The sequence below is a fragment of the Atractosteus spatula genome, chromosome 13 (assembly GCF_055471065.1).
Source record: "Atractosteus spatula isolate fAtrSpa1 chromosome 13, fAtrSpa1.hap1, whole genome shotgun sequence".
Lineage (NCBI taxonomy): Eukaryota > Metazoa > Chordata > Actinopteri > Semionotiformes > Lepisosteidae > Atractosteus > Atractosteus spatula.
In genome coordinates, this window is record NC_142718.1 from 42021748 (window position 1) to 42041435 (window position 19688).

Here is a 19688-nt window from a genome sequence, read left to right on the forward strand (position 1 = left end):
TAAGATGGTTGAAATATTTTTCAGTGTAAAAGAAATACCTCTTTAAAACTGGTTGGGAAAGCATGGGATGATTTATGAGTCTCCTTGAAGATGTGGACATCTTCTTAGGAATGTCTGTGAGGTTGTTTTTCCTGGACACCTTTCTAATGCCTGTTTTCCTTGTTGAAGTGATATATTGTATTGGTTGTGGCACTGTGCCATTTCACAAACATGATACAAAAATATCCAGCTGATTTGGAAAATTATTTTTGGAGACCTGTATTTCTAAAAACACATAAACATTGTTAATGGGTTAGTATGGCTCAGACCACACACCTGAATTACCTGTCTTTATTTAATACAATATAATACTTCTGTGCTTTGACTTCCTTTTTTCAGTTGCATTTGCAGTCTTGAAAGAAATATCCACTCTCTGAGGGACTGCAGGGAGAATCTCAGAATGCAAGCTAACACCATGCAGTCTGTCTTTTCACCTATTTGCATTTGCCACAGGCAGTAATTTCCTACAAAAACTGGTTCAAACTGCCTGATTGAATCACTTCTGTCTTGCAATAAGAAGAAGGAAACTGAGCTTAATCTGGGAATAAAGTAATATCATTCCCTTGCTCAGACTCAGAACATGCTGTAGTAGCCTTATAACTCTGGCAGAGGCAGGCTGATTTGAAAATATGGCTAAGTAGCATATTGCTCTCTTATTTAACCACTATTAGCTTAAAAAGTTGCTTGAATGACCACCCACTTTGTAGAGCCGCGCCTGCACAGAGGAGGATTCGGTTGTGGTGCGCTGGAAAGGGAGGTTGAAAAAGGAATAATAAAGTAAGTTAAAACACTCTGGCTGTGCTCTGATGTCACCAGCATGCCTTGGGCACATTTCAAGCAGTGCAAAACATTGTGGTGAGGAGCTTAGCAGGTCTGATTTCAGCCCCCTACACTTCTTTATCATCTCTGTTCTGTCCTGGAAAAGAAAAAAGGCAAAGATATTTTTGTCCAGAACTGCAAAATCGAGTATATTTGCATCTGATGAAATGTATCATTTCATAGAAGTCTTTAACATGTCATGTTAATAATAACATAACACATGTGTTACAATAAGTAATTTTAATCCCATCTGCTAAGTATGACAACATTAGCATACCCACTTAATTAAAAACACCCTTAAAGCAGCAGTATTTTAATCACTTCATTTTATTTACTGTCCTTTGGTATCACTTATAATTGTAACTTTCTTTTTTTTAATAATGAGACATTTTTTCCTCTCTACATCTCACACAAAAAGGTGCTGTCGATAATTAGCAGTCCACTCATATTACTAGACTTGGGTGTCACAGTTGTGTCTCATCCTCATTACTGTAAAATTTAACCTATCTGATTCATTATTGCTGAATAATGTGAGTGGAAGCCCTTCTAGGCCCTGCAGAAAAAGTAATTCAGCCAAACAAATTTAACAGCTAATTATATTTTGAATCAAAAGCCCAATAACTATTTACACACAAATTACAGGACTTGAAGTGAATACAGTACTCTTTAATATTAAGTTTCATAGATTTCATAGCCAATATATTCATTGGTATAGAGAGGTTATTGTCTTGCCAATTTGACATCAGATAAATTAAAACCCTGTTTAGAATTTAATTGATTATGTCACCTATATTTTTGTTTATATGAAAAAAAACATAAACAAAAACAGCAGTTTTTAGCCATTTTAATTTCATTTTAACAGAGTGCACATGTATAACACAAAAATGAATTGTGAAACACACAAAGTATTGTAAAAGTTTAGATACAGCGATGAATATTTACCAATGGACAAAAAACTACTGGAAACAGTTTAGATTGTAATTCAAAGATTAGGATTGAAAATGCGTTCAATCTAAAAAAAATATTTTGCATTGTTTGTAACATTTGAAAAAAAAATGTCTGCACAGAAAATGTCTTAACTACTGTTAATGTAATAAGAGTAATTTCAGATTCTTAATCATCTATAATTTCTGAAATACAGCATAGTGATATAAAACTGATATCAAAAGGTTCTTTGTTGTCATGTTACTTAGAATAAAAAACAGAAGTTTTTTTTGTTGTTTGCTTTACTGGTTAATGCTGGTTGTTGTATGTATGAAACTAAATTATCTTAAACTAAACTAAAACTTGACAACGCTTAAGTGTATGAATGTCTTAACTAGGCATCACACATACGTGTAAGCAGCAGTGAAGGGACATATTGTAGCTAAAAAGAAACTGAAAGGCAAACCACATTGTGCTTACTGTACTGCATTAGAAACTGTCACTTTAAGCCAGGTTGTCAAGATAGCTCACTCATTGCATATCACACATATTTGCATTGTCCGAAAACCGACTGCATGTGAATAGCGAGCTTACAGTATACTGTACATACCTGTATGTTGGCAGCTGCTGTGCAGTACCTCAGTAAACCCATACAGGTTACCCTGTCTCCATGCAATGTAATGACAACTTACATTTTCATAATAACTGTACAAGATGACAGCGTGACAGATAAATAAAAACATAGTTTGATTTCATGAAGGAAGTGTCTCATTTTATTGTGGTAATGGAATATTTGTAAGAAGTTAAAAAGCTTCATACTTGGCATCTAACCTGGGGTAAAACCCCTGGACTGAAGATAACTTGGTGCTTAATAATACATCGAGTCGCATGAATAATTTGATACTGTAGATTGAAATGGAAGATCCTGTATAATAAAATACTTGTAGTACAGAACGCTTTCCACAGATGTCTTTGAACAGCACAAACCATAGTTTTAAAGAGGTGGAACCAACCAAATTAATTTTATAATACATTTATAAATATCACCAATATGCTAAATATATTTTGATATTGGATTTTTTTTTCATTTAGAAGTAAGTGATGTATCATAAATTTCTAACAGATCAGTATTTTACATGAGACTTTTGAAGGGGACTACTTGTGTGGAGTTCAGGAACTGAACATTGTGAAAAGCAAATATTAACATTTGAAAAGGTTTTGGAGAAAATTAGATTCTTTATGTCACGCTGGGAATTCTAGTAATATTTACATTCATTTTCTAGAGGAAGATTTCTTCCATTTTAATCTTCATAACGGGAGTAAGAAATACGTATTTTTCTTTAAAACAGCTGTTAATAGAGAACAGATTTTTGCCTTTAAATCACTTCCCTGACTGTAAACGCTGAGTGCTTTATTGAACACAGTACAGTCAAAATTGCTTTGCTCCAAAATGGCAGAGAAAATAGAATGGGAATATGCATGTCAGAAAATATTAAAAAAATTATTGTTTTTTTTTATCTGTATTCTTTACATTGATGTAAAGTTGATGGCAAAAAGTTAGTTTCCAACTAGTTTTTTATTGTTTTTGTAGAAACACATACTGCAGTGTATCTGGTACTGTACAGTGCTGTTTTAAAAATAAGATTTTGTAGATGTTAGCTATTCTTGTATTGCAGGATAGAAGCTGTATATTGTGGGTGCTATCCTCTCTGTCCGAATGCTTTGGTGTATCCTGAAATATTTTCTGGTGAGTATCATAATATTGAATTGTCTTAGACCACTGAGTTTACTTTTGGACATAGTGTCGGTGAAATAACTAATGTTATCAGATTGTTCAAAGCAAATAAAAAGACTGCGAAAATAGATTGGGAAGAGATGCGTGCACCTATTTTGAATGCTTTAGTCTTTTGTCTGATTTTAAAATCTATCTACAAATAAATAGCTGTATGAAAACTTCTTAAATAATCACTGCAAGGTGCATGCATATATATATTTCTATGTTTTTTCATTGTTGTTATTTTTAGACTACTGTTCTGATCAATGTATTTATGCATATATAAGAGTTTTGTGTTTCATTTGGTACAAGACTGTTAATTTACCCAAAGGAAATGACTAGAGTACGTACTGCAACTGTGAAGAACTATTTTGCATTAAAAATCCTTTTGAGCTGAGGTAACTTCGAAAAATCATGCTTTAATAATGTACAGCATGAGACGGCACAGAGCAATATGCATTTTTAATTACTAAAGTGACTAATATCTAGGTTCTGCTTTGAGGTTTTTGTTTCATTAAAAATGTATCTGTTTTTCCTGCAGCTGAATATCTGTACTCCACACCTGAACAGCTCTTTAAGAGACTTCGAGATTTCTGCAGGAGACCAGACCGTGCAAGGGGGTATCATGCCAAGGTAAGAAAACTGAGTGCTGATTTCCCTGCCATAAATAGTTCATTATTTCATTTAGGAGGAGATAAAGAAGTATGTCATTCTGTAGCTGTTTCCTTTACAAGTTCTAGGATTCATGGCAGGTTAAAGTATATCTTTAAGATAAGACAATGCAGGAGATGATTGGAATTCAAACATTCCATTCATCTGGGTGAAGTAAATGGTAATTAGCCTGCAAGCTAAAGATATGACATGAACAATGAATGTCTGCATATCCTGAAACTAAAAAAAAACTAAAACATGCATGAAAATGTTTGTTTTATAACAAATGATTAAAATCAAACTCAGTGTCCATTTCCATTGGTGGAATTCTACTTATAAAAAACAGTATCATTTAGATTTACAATAGGTATTATTCGGAAAATTTATATTCTGTTCTAATACATCAAGCCATCTGTGAAAATAGCTTTGCTTTCAACATGTCACCTTAATAAGGAATAATGATATTTCTGTAAATTGTGTTATTAAAAAATCCCATTTTAGGTTATAAAAATCTTCCCAGGTGTTATGTCTGCATAAGAAAGTACTGTGCTCAGACTGTGGTATTTATACACTGTTAAATCCATTTTCACATTTCAAATATTCTGCTGATTACCACATAATAAATAATCAGGTCTGATTCCCCTTTTACTGGCTCAGGATTAGAAATGCAAGCTCTAGCTGTGGGGACGATTAATAATTCTCTGATCCCATTTACAATCACTAGCTCTAACTTTAGAGACTTGTGTCCTAGTTATGAATTGATATCCAGGGGATAAAGATGTAATGAATCAGAAGTATGAAAGCTGTGCCATAGTACTACATTGTACAAATAAGACATTTAAACTTTTTACTTTATTTCTTTTTAATGATATATTAAATGTAGAGACAAATACTGCATGCTCTTTCAAAGCAATTCCCGTTCATTGGTTAAACTGATCCTAAACCTAATTCATTTGTATTTGCCTTGTCTGTAGTGATTTCATAAATTCAGATTTTTTTTTGAATAGTATGTTAAACTATTCCCTGTACGTTAGTGCTGTAAACAGTTAATTTCAGAATGAAACAAACAAAAACTTGGTTTAGCACCTAATTTCAAAGCCGTTACCTTTCACTGTCTGTTAAGTGATGAAAATGCTGATGAAACAACTTCTTGGTCCAACATTATTACTATGGGGCTTGTCTTAGTAAATACCACAAGTTATAGGTTTAGACTTCAAGGACAATTGCTGGCATAGCTTTGCAGTTATTCAAGTTTAACCTTGGGAATTGTCATAAAGCTTTAAACATTTTTTTTTCTTTAAATAAAGCAAAACTCATATTTTAAAGACTAAATACAAAATAAAATCAAAGTTCCTCTATTTAAATTAGTAGTCGATCATTGTCTGAATCTATTTCATACATGAAACATGATGTTGGCAGGAATCAATTAAATAAACAAGTAGTTTTGTGCTCTTAAGGAAAAAAAATATACCAATACTACAGAAGTGAAAGAAATATTAGGACTACATTTTTTTAAAACAACTTTGCACAACTTTTTACCAATTAATATCTGTTACTATTGCGGGCTCAGCACTGAAATCACAATTGTGATGGAATTTGTCATTGTTTAGTATGTTAATGCTATCAGTCAATCATCGTTATCAATCATTTTTGGATTTCATAAAACAACTTGAGCATCATCTCTGACTCACTGCAACATGAAATATAACAGGGCAGAGAAATAGTGAGAGAGAGAACGCAATAAAAACATATTCAGATCTAAATAACAGGGTGAACACATAGCTGAGTACACAATGCTTCTGGTAATGGTTAAGAATTTTTCAGGAGGATTAGAAATTAGCAGGAGCATCAAACCGTTGCTTTTTCTAAAAGAAGAAGACTTCTGTAGTGAGAGTGGGCTACTAGTGAAGCAGCACCCCGGCAGTGCAATTCTTACACTCTGGTCACCACGAGCAAATTAGGAGCAGAACTGAGCAGGTTGCAGTATAAGAGGAACATGGTGTCAAATATTCAAGATGGTACCTGGGAGTAATCTTGTCACTGACTTGTGAGATGACAAATAAGACCATTTGCACTCTTGTGTTTTAGGTTCTCCTCTGCCACCAGTATTGTTTTTAGCAATAACAAAAAGTAGGATTGTAGGAGTTTAAAGGATTGTATCTTAAGGATCTGTTAATACATTTGTTAATTTAGCAAGGTGTAATTTTAAGCTGGAGTTACTTGACTGTTAGGAGTACATCACATTCTATCAAATATAATTCCACCTAACTTTTACTTAAAACATTACTGAGATGTCAAAGCAAAAAAGAATAATCTTATCTGGTGTTTGTATCGATTTTACACCATACTTGCTAGCATCAAACAAATGAAAGCAGATTATGTTTTAAAGGGAAATAGTGAGTAAGCCATAGCTGACTATGTAAAAGAAATATTGTACTTTGCTAGACTCTAAGTAGAAGTTGTATGTGAAGTAAAGCAAGGTTAACAAGGTTGGATGGAAGGAAACATCCATCTGGTAAACATTTCTGTGAAGGTGAATTCATCTCTATCCTATTCGTTTATCATTTGTAGTTTCCAGACATGCTGTACATCATCTTTCCATGCCTGAAAAGCACTCTGCTGAAACTGAGGCCAGTTTTTCTGTTACAAGTATGAAGCCCCTAGGCTGCCTAAAATCTAAGGTGTGAATGGGCAGAAAAAAGCCTCCCTAGATTTGACGTTAATATAATCATTTCGTGCCACATTGGATTTTGGTTGTTGCATGTTGTGAAAGTTTTGGCCCATTAAGGGTGTGCGGTGGAAGTCCTGCTAGTACATCACTGGCGGTCTAGGTGGGAGATATGGACATGTGAACTGTCCACAGCACAGCCACCTCTGCTGATTTTACTACAAATTAGAGCTTAATAGTAATGTATTTTTAATGGCACTCTGTACATGTAGTTGAACAATACCACAAAAGTATCTCACTTCCCTGAAAGAATTATTTTAAAAAATGCCCCTCTTATGGTGTGTATTTTATTCATGTTCAAGTTTTCTCATTTCTAGTAGCAATGTCATTAGGATTAAAGTAATATATTGTAGTTTTACTAAAAGGGATATTGGAACAAATATGATGTTAGACAGTCAGTAATGGGTCACAGCTGACTACTGGCACTGTTTGTTTTTCTGTTTTTCTTAAAAGAAAATGTAAGTACATTTCAGAGTATTCTGATGAACTTTAAATAATTCTATTCTATCATAGATAAGGAAGTCTTTTTTATATTCTATCAGAACCTCCGATCTTAGTTACTAGGTCTCATGTTTATATTCAAACTAATTTATATAGAAAATAGACTATCCCAGATGATTCGGAAGAAAATATCTAATATTTATTAGTGTTGGAGGACATGAAAGGAAGCCATCAAGGAACTTCAAGAAAAATCCATGAAAATACATCTCCCTAATTTGTAAATATGCGTCATGTATATATATATGTGTGTATGTGGATCCACAAAAACAGCCAATGAAGTGTGAAATTCATAGTAAAAGTTTAATCGCTTCAGCAGGCAAAGATAATTGATAACTATTAATCAAATAAAAAGTAATATGTTGGTGTTATTTGAAATACAGTATGTAGGAGACAAAATAAAAGCATACAGAACTAGTTCTTTGTAATACCAATGATAAAGACCTATTTAATGATTGCTAAGCAGAATACCATGGCACTTGACTATCTGCTGATCCAACTTAATTTCTGTTATTATAATGCTTGATCATATTAACACTCCACTTCACTTCAGTGTTTCAAGTACACTATAATAAGATATAGCAAAGTTAAACCATTCAGGAAGATGCACTTTAAAGGCTCTTATTAGTTTAGTAACTCTCCGCAGTTAAAAGGATTTTAATAGCATATTATTGGGGACATTATGTCACCAGGTGTGACCTTTGGGAGCTCAGCCTTTTCTTGCAGGTTTATTGTGAAGTATGTGAGGACAGAGGCCTTTGGCACCAGACCCCATCCTGGTCACTGGTGCCCAAGGGAAATATGGTGCCTTATTGCCGAAGGGCCCCTTCCAGGCATCCTTGTGTCTATACCCAAGTGCACACGTGTACTCCGTATTAAAAGCTGTTCGCTCGCTGCTATTAAAGGTATCAGATATTTTTTATTAGATTATCATGATGATAATAATGAAGTTTTCTGTACTGTATATCCACCGTACAAAGAAAGAATTGAAGTAAAATGCTCTTAAAGCTACAATTTATGTTACTTTAGAAGACTGCTGTCCAGTTAGTTTAATACTGGACTCAACTGATCGGGTGTATTTTTTTTCTTTATTTTTACCTATTCAAATGCTAGCAGAAAGAAAACAACATTCCTCTCATGTGCTGAATATACCATGCACTTTCCCACTCTGTCCAATGACAGGTGTAGTTACCTCTTTTATCTTCAAACTTTTGGTATGCTTTTTCTTTTTCCTAACATTCTTTCATCAGTCTTATTGTAATGAAGTAATCCTCATTCGTATTGTTTTGTCTGCATTATTTATTCTGTGTATTTGCTTCTAAAAACATGTAATCACACTAACAGCAGAATCCGTGTAGTCCTGAGGGCTCCCGTGATGATAACTTTTCCATAGTGATATGACAGACAAAACACGACAACAGGATATATCTATTTTTTTTCTTGAATTTGTTTTGGTAAAGCTAATTAACAGTACAATACAACTACCGAATTAAAAACAATCCCATTCTCTTGAATGGCTTCTTCCTCCCATCCCCAAAACCCTCTCAGGACAGAGTCCAGAGGATGCCTGCCCCCAAAACACATCTAAAACACCCCCATGTAATGTGAAAAATGGAACCCGTCGCTCTTTGAAGGCACAAAACACAATTGGAGTGTCAAGAGAGCGCCATTAGGAAAAGTCTCCAAGTAGTCAAATAATTTCTGCAGATAAAATTCGGTAATTACCTGATAATCAGGATTTTTAGAGTTGAGGAGTGAACTAGAAGCTCTGTGTCCCAGGGAAGCACATAGATACACATTACCGAAAAATAGAAAATTGCTCACAGAAAATTATAACGCAATTGGATACTGAACTCTACAGTGATAGTTGTCTTTTATGACACTTGTCACGGTGAGAATTCCCATATCACACGATATGGGGGAACACAAAGAGATATCCACCAGTCGAGTGTGGTTACATTGCAGCAGGTTTTACAACGTTGCTCAGGATTATAGAACTTGAGGGCGTCTGTTTTATATGAGATCTCTGGATGCCTGGTCCCAAAAGCCTCTTGCCTGCTGGTCACAGCCCTTTTCACACCTCTTCTGTGCCTTTCGCTGAAGGTTTCAGCAGGACGAATTAAAGCTCCTCGAGGCCAGCAGGCACCGAATGTTGAAACTGCGCATGCCTGAGGTTCCGCTAGTAGATGTTCAGTCTGGAGCCTGCAAAGGAAACATGCAAAAGAATGAAAAATTGAATCCATCTTGAGTCTTTGCATGCCAGAGTTTGGCTTTGCATTTATGATGGGACAGTGCTTAATGAAGGTAAAGAATGTGTTTATGGCAGCTCTTGAACTTTGATTTCGGGTGTGTGATTTCGATTAAAGGTGACAAGACCTTAATGATTCCCTTATGCTTTGCCACTGCTTAGAGCCCACTAATCCTGAGTCTCATTAATTGAGTCAAACGTGTGCCAACAGACCTTGTAAGAATCCATCATTCAGTGTTCTGCAATATGTAGAAAATAACGCAACTCTATGATATAGACTTTTTGTTCTCCAACAGATTCACATTAAAGCACACCCATTTGTGGAGTACATAGTTTTAAAACCACATTTTACTGTTTGTTATTTATTAGAATTATCAAAGTATACATTTTCGGCTCTTTTGTTGTTCAATTTATTTATTGTATCAGAAATAATTCGGCCTCAGGGTTTCTAACAAAATGTAAAAATTCTGGCTACATATTTTCTTGACGGGAAGTTAATTTGGACTGATCAAAAAACTCTAAGAATAGAGATCTTCGTGCAGGTATTTCCTGGAACTGCTTTTTGGCTGTCGTGTCTGCTCTATTCTTTCTCATCACTGTCCCCTGTATGCTTGTGATGTGTGCATTCCTGAAGACCACATAATGGTCTGTTTTATTCACCATATTAAATAGTTTACATGAAACCCTTTTCCAATGTTGATGGGAGCAGAATCTGCACAATCCTTTCCTTTTTATGTTTTTATTTCAATGCATTTATATTTCCCTTCAGGATCAATAAAGTCTTATCTATCTATAATGAAATCAGAAACTTGTTTTCATTTCAGCATTCCCATTCAGAATATAAAACAATTCTGTACAGGTGACAGGTGGTATTTTAATTGTTCACTTTTTCAAACCCTACTAATGTGGCTTTCAAAACATTTCTCTCTTATTACATCTAACTCAAAAAGTTCAGTTTTTGTTAGGATCTGGTAAAATATGTCTTGTGTGAACTATGTAAGTGCTCATACCTGTTACAGTTTATGGAAAGCATAGTTCACGTTTCAAAGCCATCTATTGTACCAGATAAGAAAGAATCATCGTATCATAAATTTACATATGAAAGCACAGAAAGAAAAGTTACAAAATTAAAGTTGGTTCATTGCTCATCTTCAGAATGTACATGGACATATTGCTATACTAAGCAATCATCAGTCTGGCATTTATCTTGTGATACTAAGACTTGATCATTCTTAGTGTGTGTTTTTCTAAAAAAATATTTTAAGGGTATTTAATAATATATTATTATTAAGACATTTAATTTGTTCTGAATCATACTGATATTTAACTATAGTAATATAAAAAAACGAATGTTAAACATATTTTGATGTATTGTTAATTCCAACATCATCAAAGTCAACTTCTGTTGAACAGCATACCCACTGTTAAACAGAAGGTAACACTGGAAAAGTATTTCAAAAAGTGGAACCTAAGTATTAGCATCTACCTGGTGATTGAGGCTTAGCTGTAATAAATGAAATCTTCAGCACCTTAATGTTGAATCATTTATGGAACAGAACCACTGAGCGAATGCGTCACGCTATTGAAAGTTTCCCAATTTCTTTTGTAGGTCGACATGGATCAGTTTTCTTGGGCCGCTCTGTGTAGGAAATTCAGGTCTCTCCTTGCAGCAGAAGCCAGAGAAGATTTGTGACAGATGGGGCTAAGTCACAAACTTGCAGCCTGAGGCAAAATCTGCGGAACTTTGCAGAGTGTGCCCATATTTACCTGATCAGAGACGGAGAAAGAGGAAAATCTGCAGAGGAAGCTGAGCCTGGCTGCTTGTCATAGCTGACACAGAGCCATCTGCCACAAACCTGTGGCGGCCTCAGATCTCCATTCCCTGCCACCACCCCAGCCCAAATTAAACACAGATTCATAGAGACGTTATGATGGCTACACATGTCCCCAGCTTCACATGCAGAAGACTTTAAAAAAATGTATAACCACACTCATGTATCCCATATGTGGTGCCACATTGAATTTCCGGTCGAATCTGTTTTTATCCTTTGTACTGGATGACATGGTGCCGGAATTCTTTCTTTCTCCGACATGATGGCAGCCAAACTGCAGCTTCAATCGCTTGCACTTGGCTGCATTTCTACCTAGGTTGCCAGGTTATCGTTGCGTCCTCAGAGGGCCGCAGGGGCTGAAAGGAGGATAAGAGTGCTTCTGGACTAATTGGGCAGCCATCCATGAATTGTTTTTCAGGCGAGAGGGCCGCTTCAGCACTTGCCTTTTTTGCAAATTAATGACTCTGGCGCAGGGGTTTTTAAGTGAAGGTATTAATAAGGGGTCTGGCAGGTATTCCCATGATTCACAGTGTTACATTTGCATTTAATTAATCTTAAAGAAAGCTGCAAGATAAACAGCTGTAATTCAGACTCGCTTTGGGAATATGCTACATGGTGCCACCTATCTGATGAAATCGAAGTCAATATGTTTGTTTTTATTTTTCCTTCATGCTGTTAAGCACACTACTACTCCAGCAGGCACGTAATGATTAATTATTTATTTCGTTTTTTTTACCCAGACAGGCTTTAACAAAATATAGGTGACATAAAATAATTGTCAAATAATTAGCCAAATCAAATAAAAAGAAAAGCAGGTTGAAATGTTATATTTTGATGTTCTGTGTTCTATGGAAAGAATTCATAGTAATATAGATTTCATAGTAACTTTTATATGATTTTAATATGCTAAATAATTGTGTCTGGGGTATACCTGTCTAAAGCCTATGTGGGGTTTCAGAGTTTATTAGTTAAACTAAATAACAATGGTATTTCAAGGGTGGTTATGCTGAGAGTGTGTAAAGCCATGAAAGGAGGTAGTCTAGCCCTTCTGATGAGAATAATATGTATTTCACTGAAAAATGAATTGTTCTGTACATACAGTGCTTTAATGGAAAAGTGCAGTTTTTTTAAAACGTGATTAAGAAAGTCATGCTAAAACGTACAGATCCATTAAAGGTGTATGTGGCGCATATACATTTTGAGAGATACTTTTTACATTGTACTGAATATCCCACAGGCTGCTTGGAGTCACGATACAGCCTCATCCTATAGAAATGAACTCATCTGAGGCTCGCTAGCCATTAAAAAAAAGGGAGACGAGACATCTTTAAAGTGGATGTACTTTAGCTGCCAGCGAATGCAGTAGTCTCAACTGCTGAAATTCTAAATCTAATTAAAGAACAAAGGTGTGTTGTTGCGGCGATCAAATCAGTGTCCAGCTTCTCAGCTACACCTTTCAGCCCCTGCTTTGCAGATTAATTAACACATGCTCCTTGAATAAGGCAAGTGGAGACCTTGCATTCTCTGATACCTCACAGCTGTGTCACAGCACACAGATTTCAAACAGGAAAGTCAGGCAGGCAGCAGTATCGTTAGAGGCATAGCTTTCTTCTAAGCATCTACTCTCCTTATAACGTGTCTCATTTTTGTCGCTTGCAGCTATGTTCTCTGGCTTTCAGATTTAGTTGGCTTTTTTTTGTGCTCTGGAACGCTAATGGTATGACACCAGGCCAGGAAAATATAAGCAATATTAAAGCAAGTGAAAAAAAAAAGAATCTTGGCTAGATAAGACATAATGAATTGCTTCAGTTTAAGTAATTTTAAACTTTAAAAAAGAAATGTTTATATGTAATGATGTTTGTGAGGGGGGTAGAATGTGCTTAACCATGGTATTAATAGACTTTGCCGAGGTTACTTGGGCCCCTGGGTACATCGCAAAACTGTCCTCCTACACGATCGAGCGCGCAGCTGCAATTTAGCCCCAGGCACACCTACCCACAGTCACTATCTAATGCATTTTACATTTTCACAGATGAAAAAGAGGAAAAAAGAGGAGGACTTTGCTCTCTTTGTTCCCTTTGTGTCCTACGTCAGCTGACACATGGAAACTGTAGTGTAGGGTTTTGTTTGCCTCTAATCTGTAATTAGGAATTCTGTGTACAGGGCGCTGGCATTGTGGCTGCCTTTCGAGTTGACAAATATTACTAAGGGATCATGGTAGTTGAACGCTGAAACTAGAATAATTATGTTACTAAGGCGCTATTTGGCGTAATTTGAATGATAAATAGCCCAGATTTTAACCCTTTTATTTATGCCTTTGAGCTTTTGTCATGGTGGAGACGGGTAGAAGCCAATTTCTTTTCATGCCTGTAGAGTTGAAGCTTTACCTCTAACAAAAAGTTATACAAATGTTCTGAAAATGCTGCAGAATCTTTGTTGACTATTTTGTGAGTATTTTGTATGAACTATGAAGTTTTTGTTGAAAAAACAATAAAAATATAGTTTTTCCTGAACTCTGAGGTTTGTTTTTTTCTTTAATTTGATTTCCCACATTAATATGCACATAAAAGCATACATGCAGATTTGTAAAAACAGCTAATCTAGGGAGTCTGTTCTGGGTTTATGTTTTGAAATGGTATTTGTGGAGTTTAAAACGTTGCATCAAGTGTTTTCCTCAGATCAGTTTTAAAGTTACCAAAGTGGGGATTGACAAAACTACATATTTCTAGAACATAGTCTTAGTATCATAAATTGGTTTGTTTGTTTGTTAGATTATATCAACTAAAAAAAAGGTGAGCTCAGCTGCAGTTGTCTTTATTTTTAATTTATTAGAAGGTAGTTCCCTCCATGCCATCTGACATTTTTGATGTTATTTCTTGAAAATACTTTGTATTTGAAATCCTCAAGATATATATTTTTCATCTCATGTGTGGCTTTTTTGCAAATATAAAAGTACTTTGAAACCTAAATGTTCTAAATTATCTCAGGCAAAATCTGCAGTTTTCCTTGAAGCAAGTCTGAAATGCAGACCGCCTTTGAACTGGACTTCAGGAATCCATTCATAACCCCTATAAAAAAGAATTATAGTCACAGTTCTGGAGGGAAGCTTAAACTGATAAGACTTACATAAGAACACCCATTTGAGTGAATAAATGCATAAATCAGAGAATAAAAAAGGCTAATCAAATACATGCGGTTTCTTTGTAAAACAATAAGTGATTGGCACTCTGGTTTTTAACACAAGTAAAGCACTTGGTCGTTCATGCCTCACTGATAAAAGTCACGGTGGTGGGTGAAACAGGGAGGCAGCTTTGTCTGAGTCCTGAAGACAGGCAGTATAAAAGTGAGACCCCTCTGTGTCAGAAAGTCCGTCTTGAAAGCTGTTTCACGGTTTTTACTCCTGTCTAGAGATTCGTCTCCCTGTGAATGAGAGGCACTGGATTGCACAGATACAGTGCTGCTCATAAGACTCTGCTGTCCCGCACGCAGAAGAGGAGGCTGAGTCCCTTGTAAAAAAAAAGAAGCTGCCAAAATGGCCACAGAGGCAGCTTCATCCCTGAGAACAAACTGACACCAGACAACCTGAACAGCTGCCAGCTTCGTCAGGATTTCAGCTTCAGGTGATTGAAGCGGATCTTTAAAAGGATGATCGAGGTTCGCTTGAACTGTGAATCCGATGGACGCAGTCGGACCAGATCAACTGTCCTGCTAATGTTTCCACGCTGAGTGACCCCTGCCGTTCATCCTTACTGCCGGCACTGGTGACGAGGGACTTCCAAATAACAGCCCTGGCACAGCCGCCCATCTCACGCAGCTCCTGATTCAGTGTGGAGACTGACAGTGCTTTTCAAAGTGCCAACAAATCACAGTTTCTATCGGAACAACTGCCGGTTCCCTTGTGTTTTTCCGAGAGGTGTTCCGGAGATGCTGGCAGTCACACTCAGATATCACCTTCTTTTGACCGGAATTCAGATTCCCTGGGGAGGATTTCCCATCTGTTTTCCATGCTCCGTACACCTGTCTTACAAACTGCTTGGTTAGGAGGGCCGGTGGTCATGCTGCTGTGTGCACAATGGTGGTATCAGGCATGAGCCCACCACTGCAGAAACTGCCCTGACAGAGTAACATGAGTTAAACCACATTGTCCGTTGTTCTGTGTCAATTTTAAATTGTCACAGCAGATCTGACCTTCTTGTGACGTGATCACCTTATTTTTATCAGCAACGGTCTATGAGAAGTCTGCAAATGTTTGTGTTGCGAGGGTGGGGTTAAATGGCTTCTGAAATCTGTATTTCCTGGATAATATTAGGGAACAGCACTGCGTGTAGGCTTATTAACATTCTGATGTTTTGAGTGATGGATCTTTATCTTTTTATGCACTTAAAAACATCTAAAAGCTGCACCTTGACACTCCAGTTTTTCAAAGCTAATGTGTTTCTTTCCTAAACCTGAAGTATAATATTTTGAGTACAAGGAGTTCTTTGCCTTACAACTTACACAAGCAATCCTCTAAAAGCCATCTCTCTGTCTGCAAATGTGCTGAAGTGTTAACTCTAATTTAATGCTAACACATATTCAGTCTTTTTAAAAAAACATAGTCTGTGTTTAAACACCATGAAAGATTTTCTTTTCAGTATTATTTTCTTCCACCTGGTAGTTATAGAGAGAAATAAGGGAATTAATACAATTTCTCTCATCCTAAGTGAGAGTGTCAGACTGATTCCACTGTGCACATAGCAGCACTAAAGCTTGGAGAAAAATCACTGGGAGGAAAAGCTGAAGCCCAGTTAAGGGGAAACTTCTTTTAACTGTATGATAGTAGAGAACAGTACAACTCGAGCAGCCGTGTGACAAATTCGGACCCACACAGCAGAGCGAGTTTGCGTCTGTGTGTAGTACAGTATACGGTTGTGAGCTTGACGGCGCAGTGAGCATCAGCTGGAAGGTGGACCTGGCTCTCACTGACAACACCGCAAGCTTACGGGCCCACTGGGGGCGCTGTAGTCCTGTCTACCCAGCACAGTGACACTCAGCCACCTAGGGAGCACTGTCACAGTCAGCTAACGATACTCCAGACGCTCAACGGCCATGTCTAGAGCACTGGGGCTCATCTTGTACTCTAAATGAGCCCCATGCTATGTTTTGACAGCCAGATCCTGGAGGTATGTTTTGTTCTGATTTATTTCCTTTCTGTGTGTGGTTGTTTTTAGAACTAAATTATGCTTGCAGACCCTCTTGGTCCTATACATCTACTTAATAACATCTATGAACATTGTCATTTCAAGAAGTAATTAATCAGGTGGTAATTTATATATGCTATTGTGTAAGCTGCTAAAATGTAGCTAACTTTGTATTTTTTAATTAACAAAATTAGCCCATTAAACAGCTGTTTTTTTTATTCTGTCTTATAGTCCCTATACTCAACATAGATTATTACAACATAAAAACTAGCAGTGTTTATTGCCTCTTGAGTTATTTTCTACATTTTTGAAGATTCATAAATGGTGTTTCCATAAACCTGTGCATATTTTGACTGCATTTAATTTTATTTGTGAGATTAACGCTGGTAGCTTTCAGTGAGGTGAACAGTGAAATAAAATGTAATATATCAATATATCATAATTACAAATAAAATCACTGACATTTAATTTAAGCAAACACGGGCTATGGTAATTCATTTTACTTATTTCTTTTTTAGCAAAGAGAAATGCTGAGTCCTTGAGGGAACTGATTACTTTTTCTGTACCCTGCTGCTACTAATAGAGTCAGTTTTAGTTTAGCCTTTGTTCTGTCTGTTACAGGCTTCAAACTAAAGGGTCTTTGTATTAAGTTTTTAAAGTTACATTACAAAGGGGTTTTAAGATTTCCCAATGGAATTTTATTTAACGGCAGCTTTTGATCTCAGATCTTCTAGGGGACTGCTGAAACCCTTACCCAGTCCAGAGCTCCCTCTCTATTGGAATCTAAAAAGACCCACCTGAAGGACTTAACTCTCTCCGTCATCTTTAGTCTTCCTCCAGAGTGACCTATTCATATAGACAGAAGGGGGTCGGGGGCACCTTTTGTAATCCTTCTTAAGGAGCCCAAGGTGTCCTCTGCACAAGGTCCACAGCAAAGGAAGTAAAAATAAAGGGGCAGCAACCTATGTGCCTTATTTCTTGCTATCTTCAGTCGCAGAAGGAGCACAGGGAGCAGCTTAATGCAGCATGGTACCTAAATACCTTTTGGACATAAGAACTCAATAAAGGAACTTTCATTGCATCCATTACCCCTACTGCAGTGCATAACAAATTAGATTTAATAGGGTTCCTTTCCCCCACAGTCATTTTTGCCATTTGCTTTAAAATTTCAATTTAGTGCCTAATGCTCGAATTTCCTATAATGTATTATATTGCTATATTATACCAATTACACCAACTGCGAACATTAAATTAAAAGCATTACTGCAATATTAGGCTGTAGATCAGCTGTTTGAAACAGGTTTCGTTCAAAGCAGTAGGCAAGTAATACCATGGAAATTCAAGTAAGTTGAATGAGTTAAAATATATAAGAATTGTTCCCGTTCTTATTCATGGAATATGCAATATATGATCATGATCAGATATCTAGGAAGGTTGCTTTGCTATTGTTTTAAAAGAATTAGCTTTTTTTTTCTTCGTTTACTCTATTAGAAGTTATTCAATATTTTTAGTGATTTAATTTATCAACATCTATTTAAACCTGAGATTCTATTCAAAGACGTTGTACAACCACTAGATACCAGAATTCTCTGTTTTGCATTCACAAATGTTTTTCAGACATAAAACAAACGCTGCACACGTATCTTACGAATGCCTAAATCTCCCTTTTTTTATAGGAACCCACCAAAATTTTCTATTGCCTCCGGAAATCTCCTCAGGAAGTTGTGCTCCGCTTCTGAGACCCTGAGAAACATTTTCCAACTAAGATAAACAGGTGCTTATAATGTGTGTGCCTGTAAACAAACACTACTCAGATAGCTCTGCAGCCTACATTCTGAATAAACGAAAAGCCTTTGATCCTGCCAGCAGCCTTCCTCCTTTCAGCAGCAGTTTCAGAATGACTAGGTTGCTTTCCTGCACACAACCAGTGAAGACCCTACAAAGCACCAAGACAAAACTCAGTTGTGCCATTTAGCGAATGGAATAGTGTGACTAGGGCTTGCTAGATGTTTAATTCTGGTTTATGATGTCATTTCCCTTCCTCTCATGGCAATGGGTATCTCTTCAGCTCCAGCCTTTGCCTCTGGGCACTGGAGGCTCAAACCTCAGTCAGGTTTTCTGAGCTCAGCCACAAACTGTCAATTTGTCTGTCTGGAACTTTTTTGTGTCTGAGTGGTGCAGAGGTTTTTCTGATTTTTTTTTCATGAACTAGGGATATTTCGTCATTTGGTAAAGGACTGTATGACAGTAAAGTAAAACTGCAACTGCAACGTGTAGCAATGGGCCTTAGTCACAGTGCTGCCATGTTGCAAAGGAGAACTAGCAGGACAAATGGTGTTGATGCAATAGCCATGACCCATTGCTACAGGTGGACAATAAGTTAGGGTTAAAAGCACAACACAAATGAGCATTCTTGACTGCAGCCCATACAAGTGTGATTGGGAGTTGAAAGAAATGCAAATTATCCTTGAGTTTTTTAAATCCAGGACAAAGTTACACATTTCAGTTGATGCAGCAGTAAACACAACACTCATACATGAACCTTTTGTCGCCTACTTGTTTCTGATTAGCGATATGGAGTCTGACAGTGCAGGCCCTGGAAGAAGCAGAATGGTCTTCACCAGTCACAACGGGCTAGCTTCCCATCACTGATGTCTACAAATGTCTGCCTGGCTTAGACCTAGCCAGTTGACTGAGGACCTTGCTAAATCCATCACGAAGAGACCACAGCCTCCGTGGAGCCTGCATGTATCAATGGGTCTTGCAAAATAGCCAACACTGCAGCTGTGGGGGAAAGCAAGCGATGAATCAAATCATTGAAGAGCTCCCTCTGTCCAGACTTGACAGTGGCCCCAGGAAAGTGAATACTGCTGCCGAATCAGCTGTCACTTAGGTTCATAGATTCTCTAATTAGCTTAAATGATATTCTAGATAAAACATTTATAAAAGACTAAAAGACTAAGTATAGTGGTAAATTAATAAACAATGCTTATTA

General features: G+C 36.7%; 1 protein-coding gene across 4 annotated transcripts in view; it reads left to right on the plus strand.

Annotated features, from left to right (window-relative positions):
- qtman (queuosine-tRNA mannosyltransferase) overlaps positions 1–19409 on the plus strand; it is a 101998-nt gene extending 82589 nt beyond the window's left edge. For 2 of the 4 annotated variants that reach the window (XM_088931038.1, XM_088931042.1), the window contains 3 exons: positions 3459–3529; positions 4098–4189; positions 11291–14026. In XM_088931038.1, coding sequence (XP_088787164.1) covers positions 3459–3529; positions 4098–4189; positions 11291–11374 — 247 coding nt within the window. In that variant the 3' untranslated portion in view covers positions 11375–14026. Of the gene's footprint in view, positions 1–3458; positions 3530–4097; positions 4190–11290; positions 14027–14921; positions 17169–18369; positions 18468–19263 lie in introns of those variants that run through there. The other 2 variants (XM_088931040.1, XM_088931041.1) reach the window with 2 other exon arrangements.
- Positions 19410–19688: the final 279 nt, after the last annotated feature.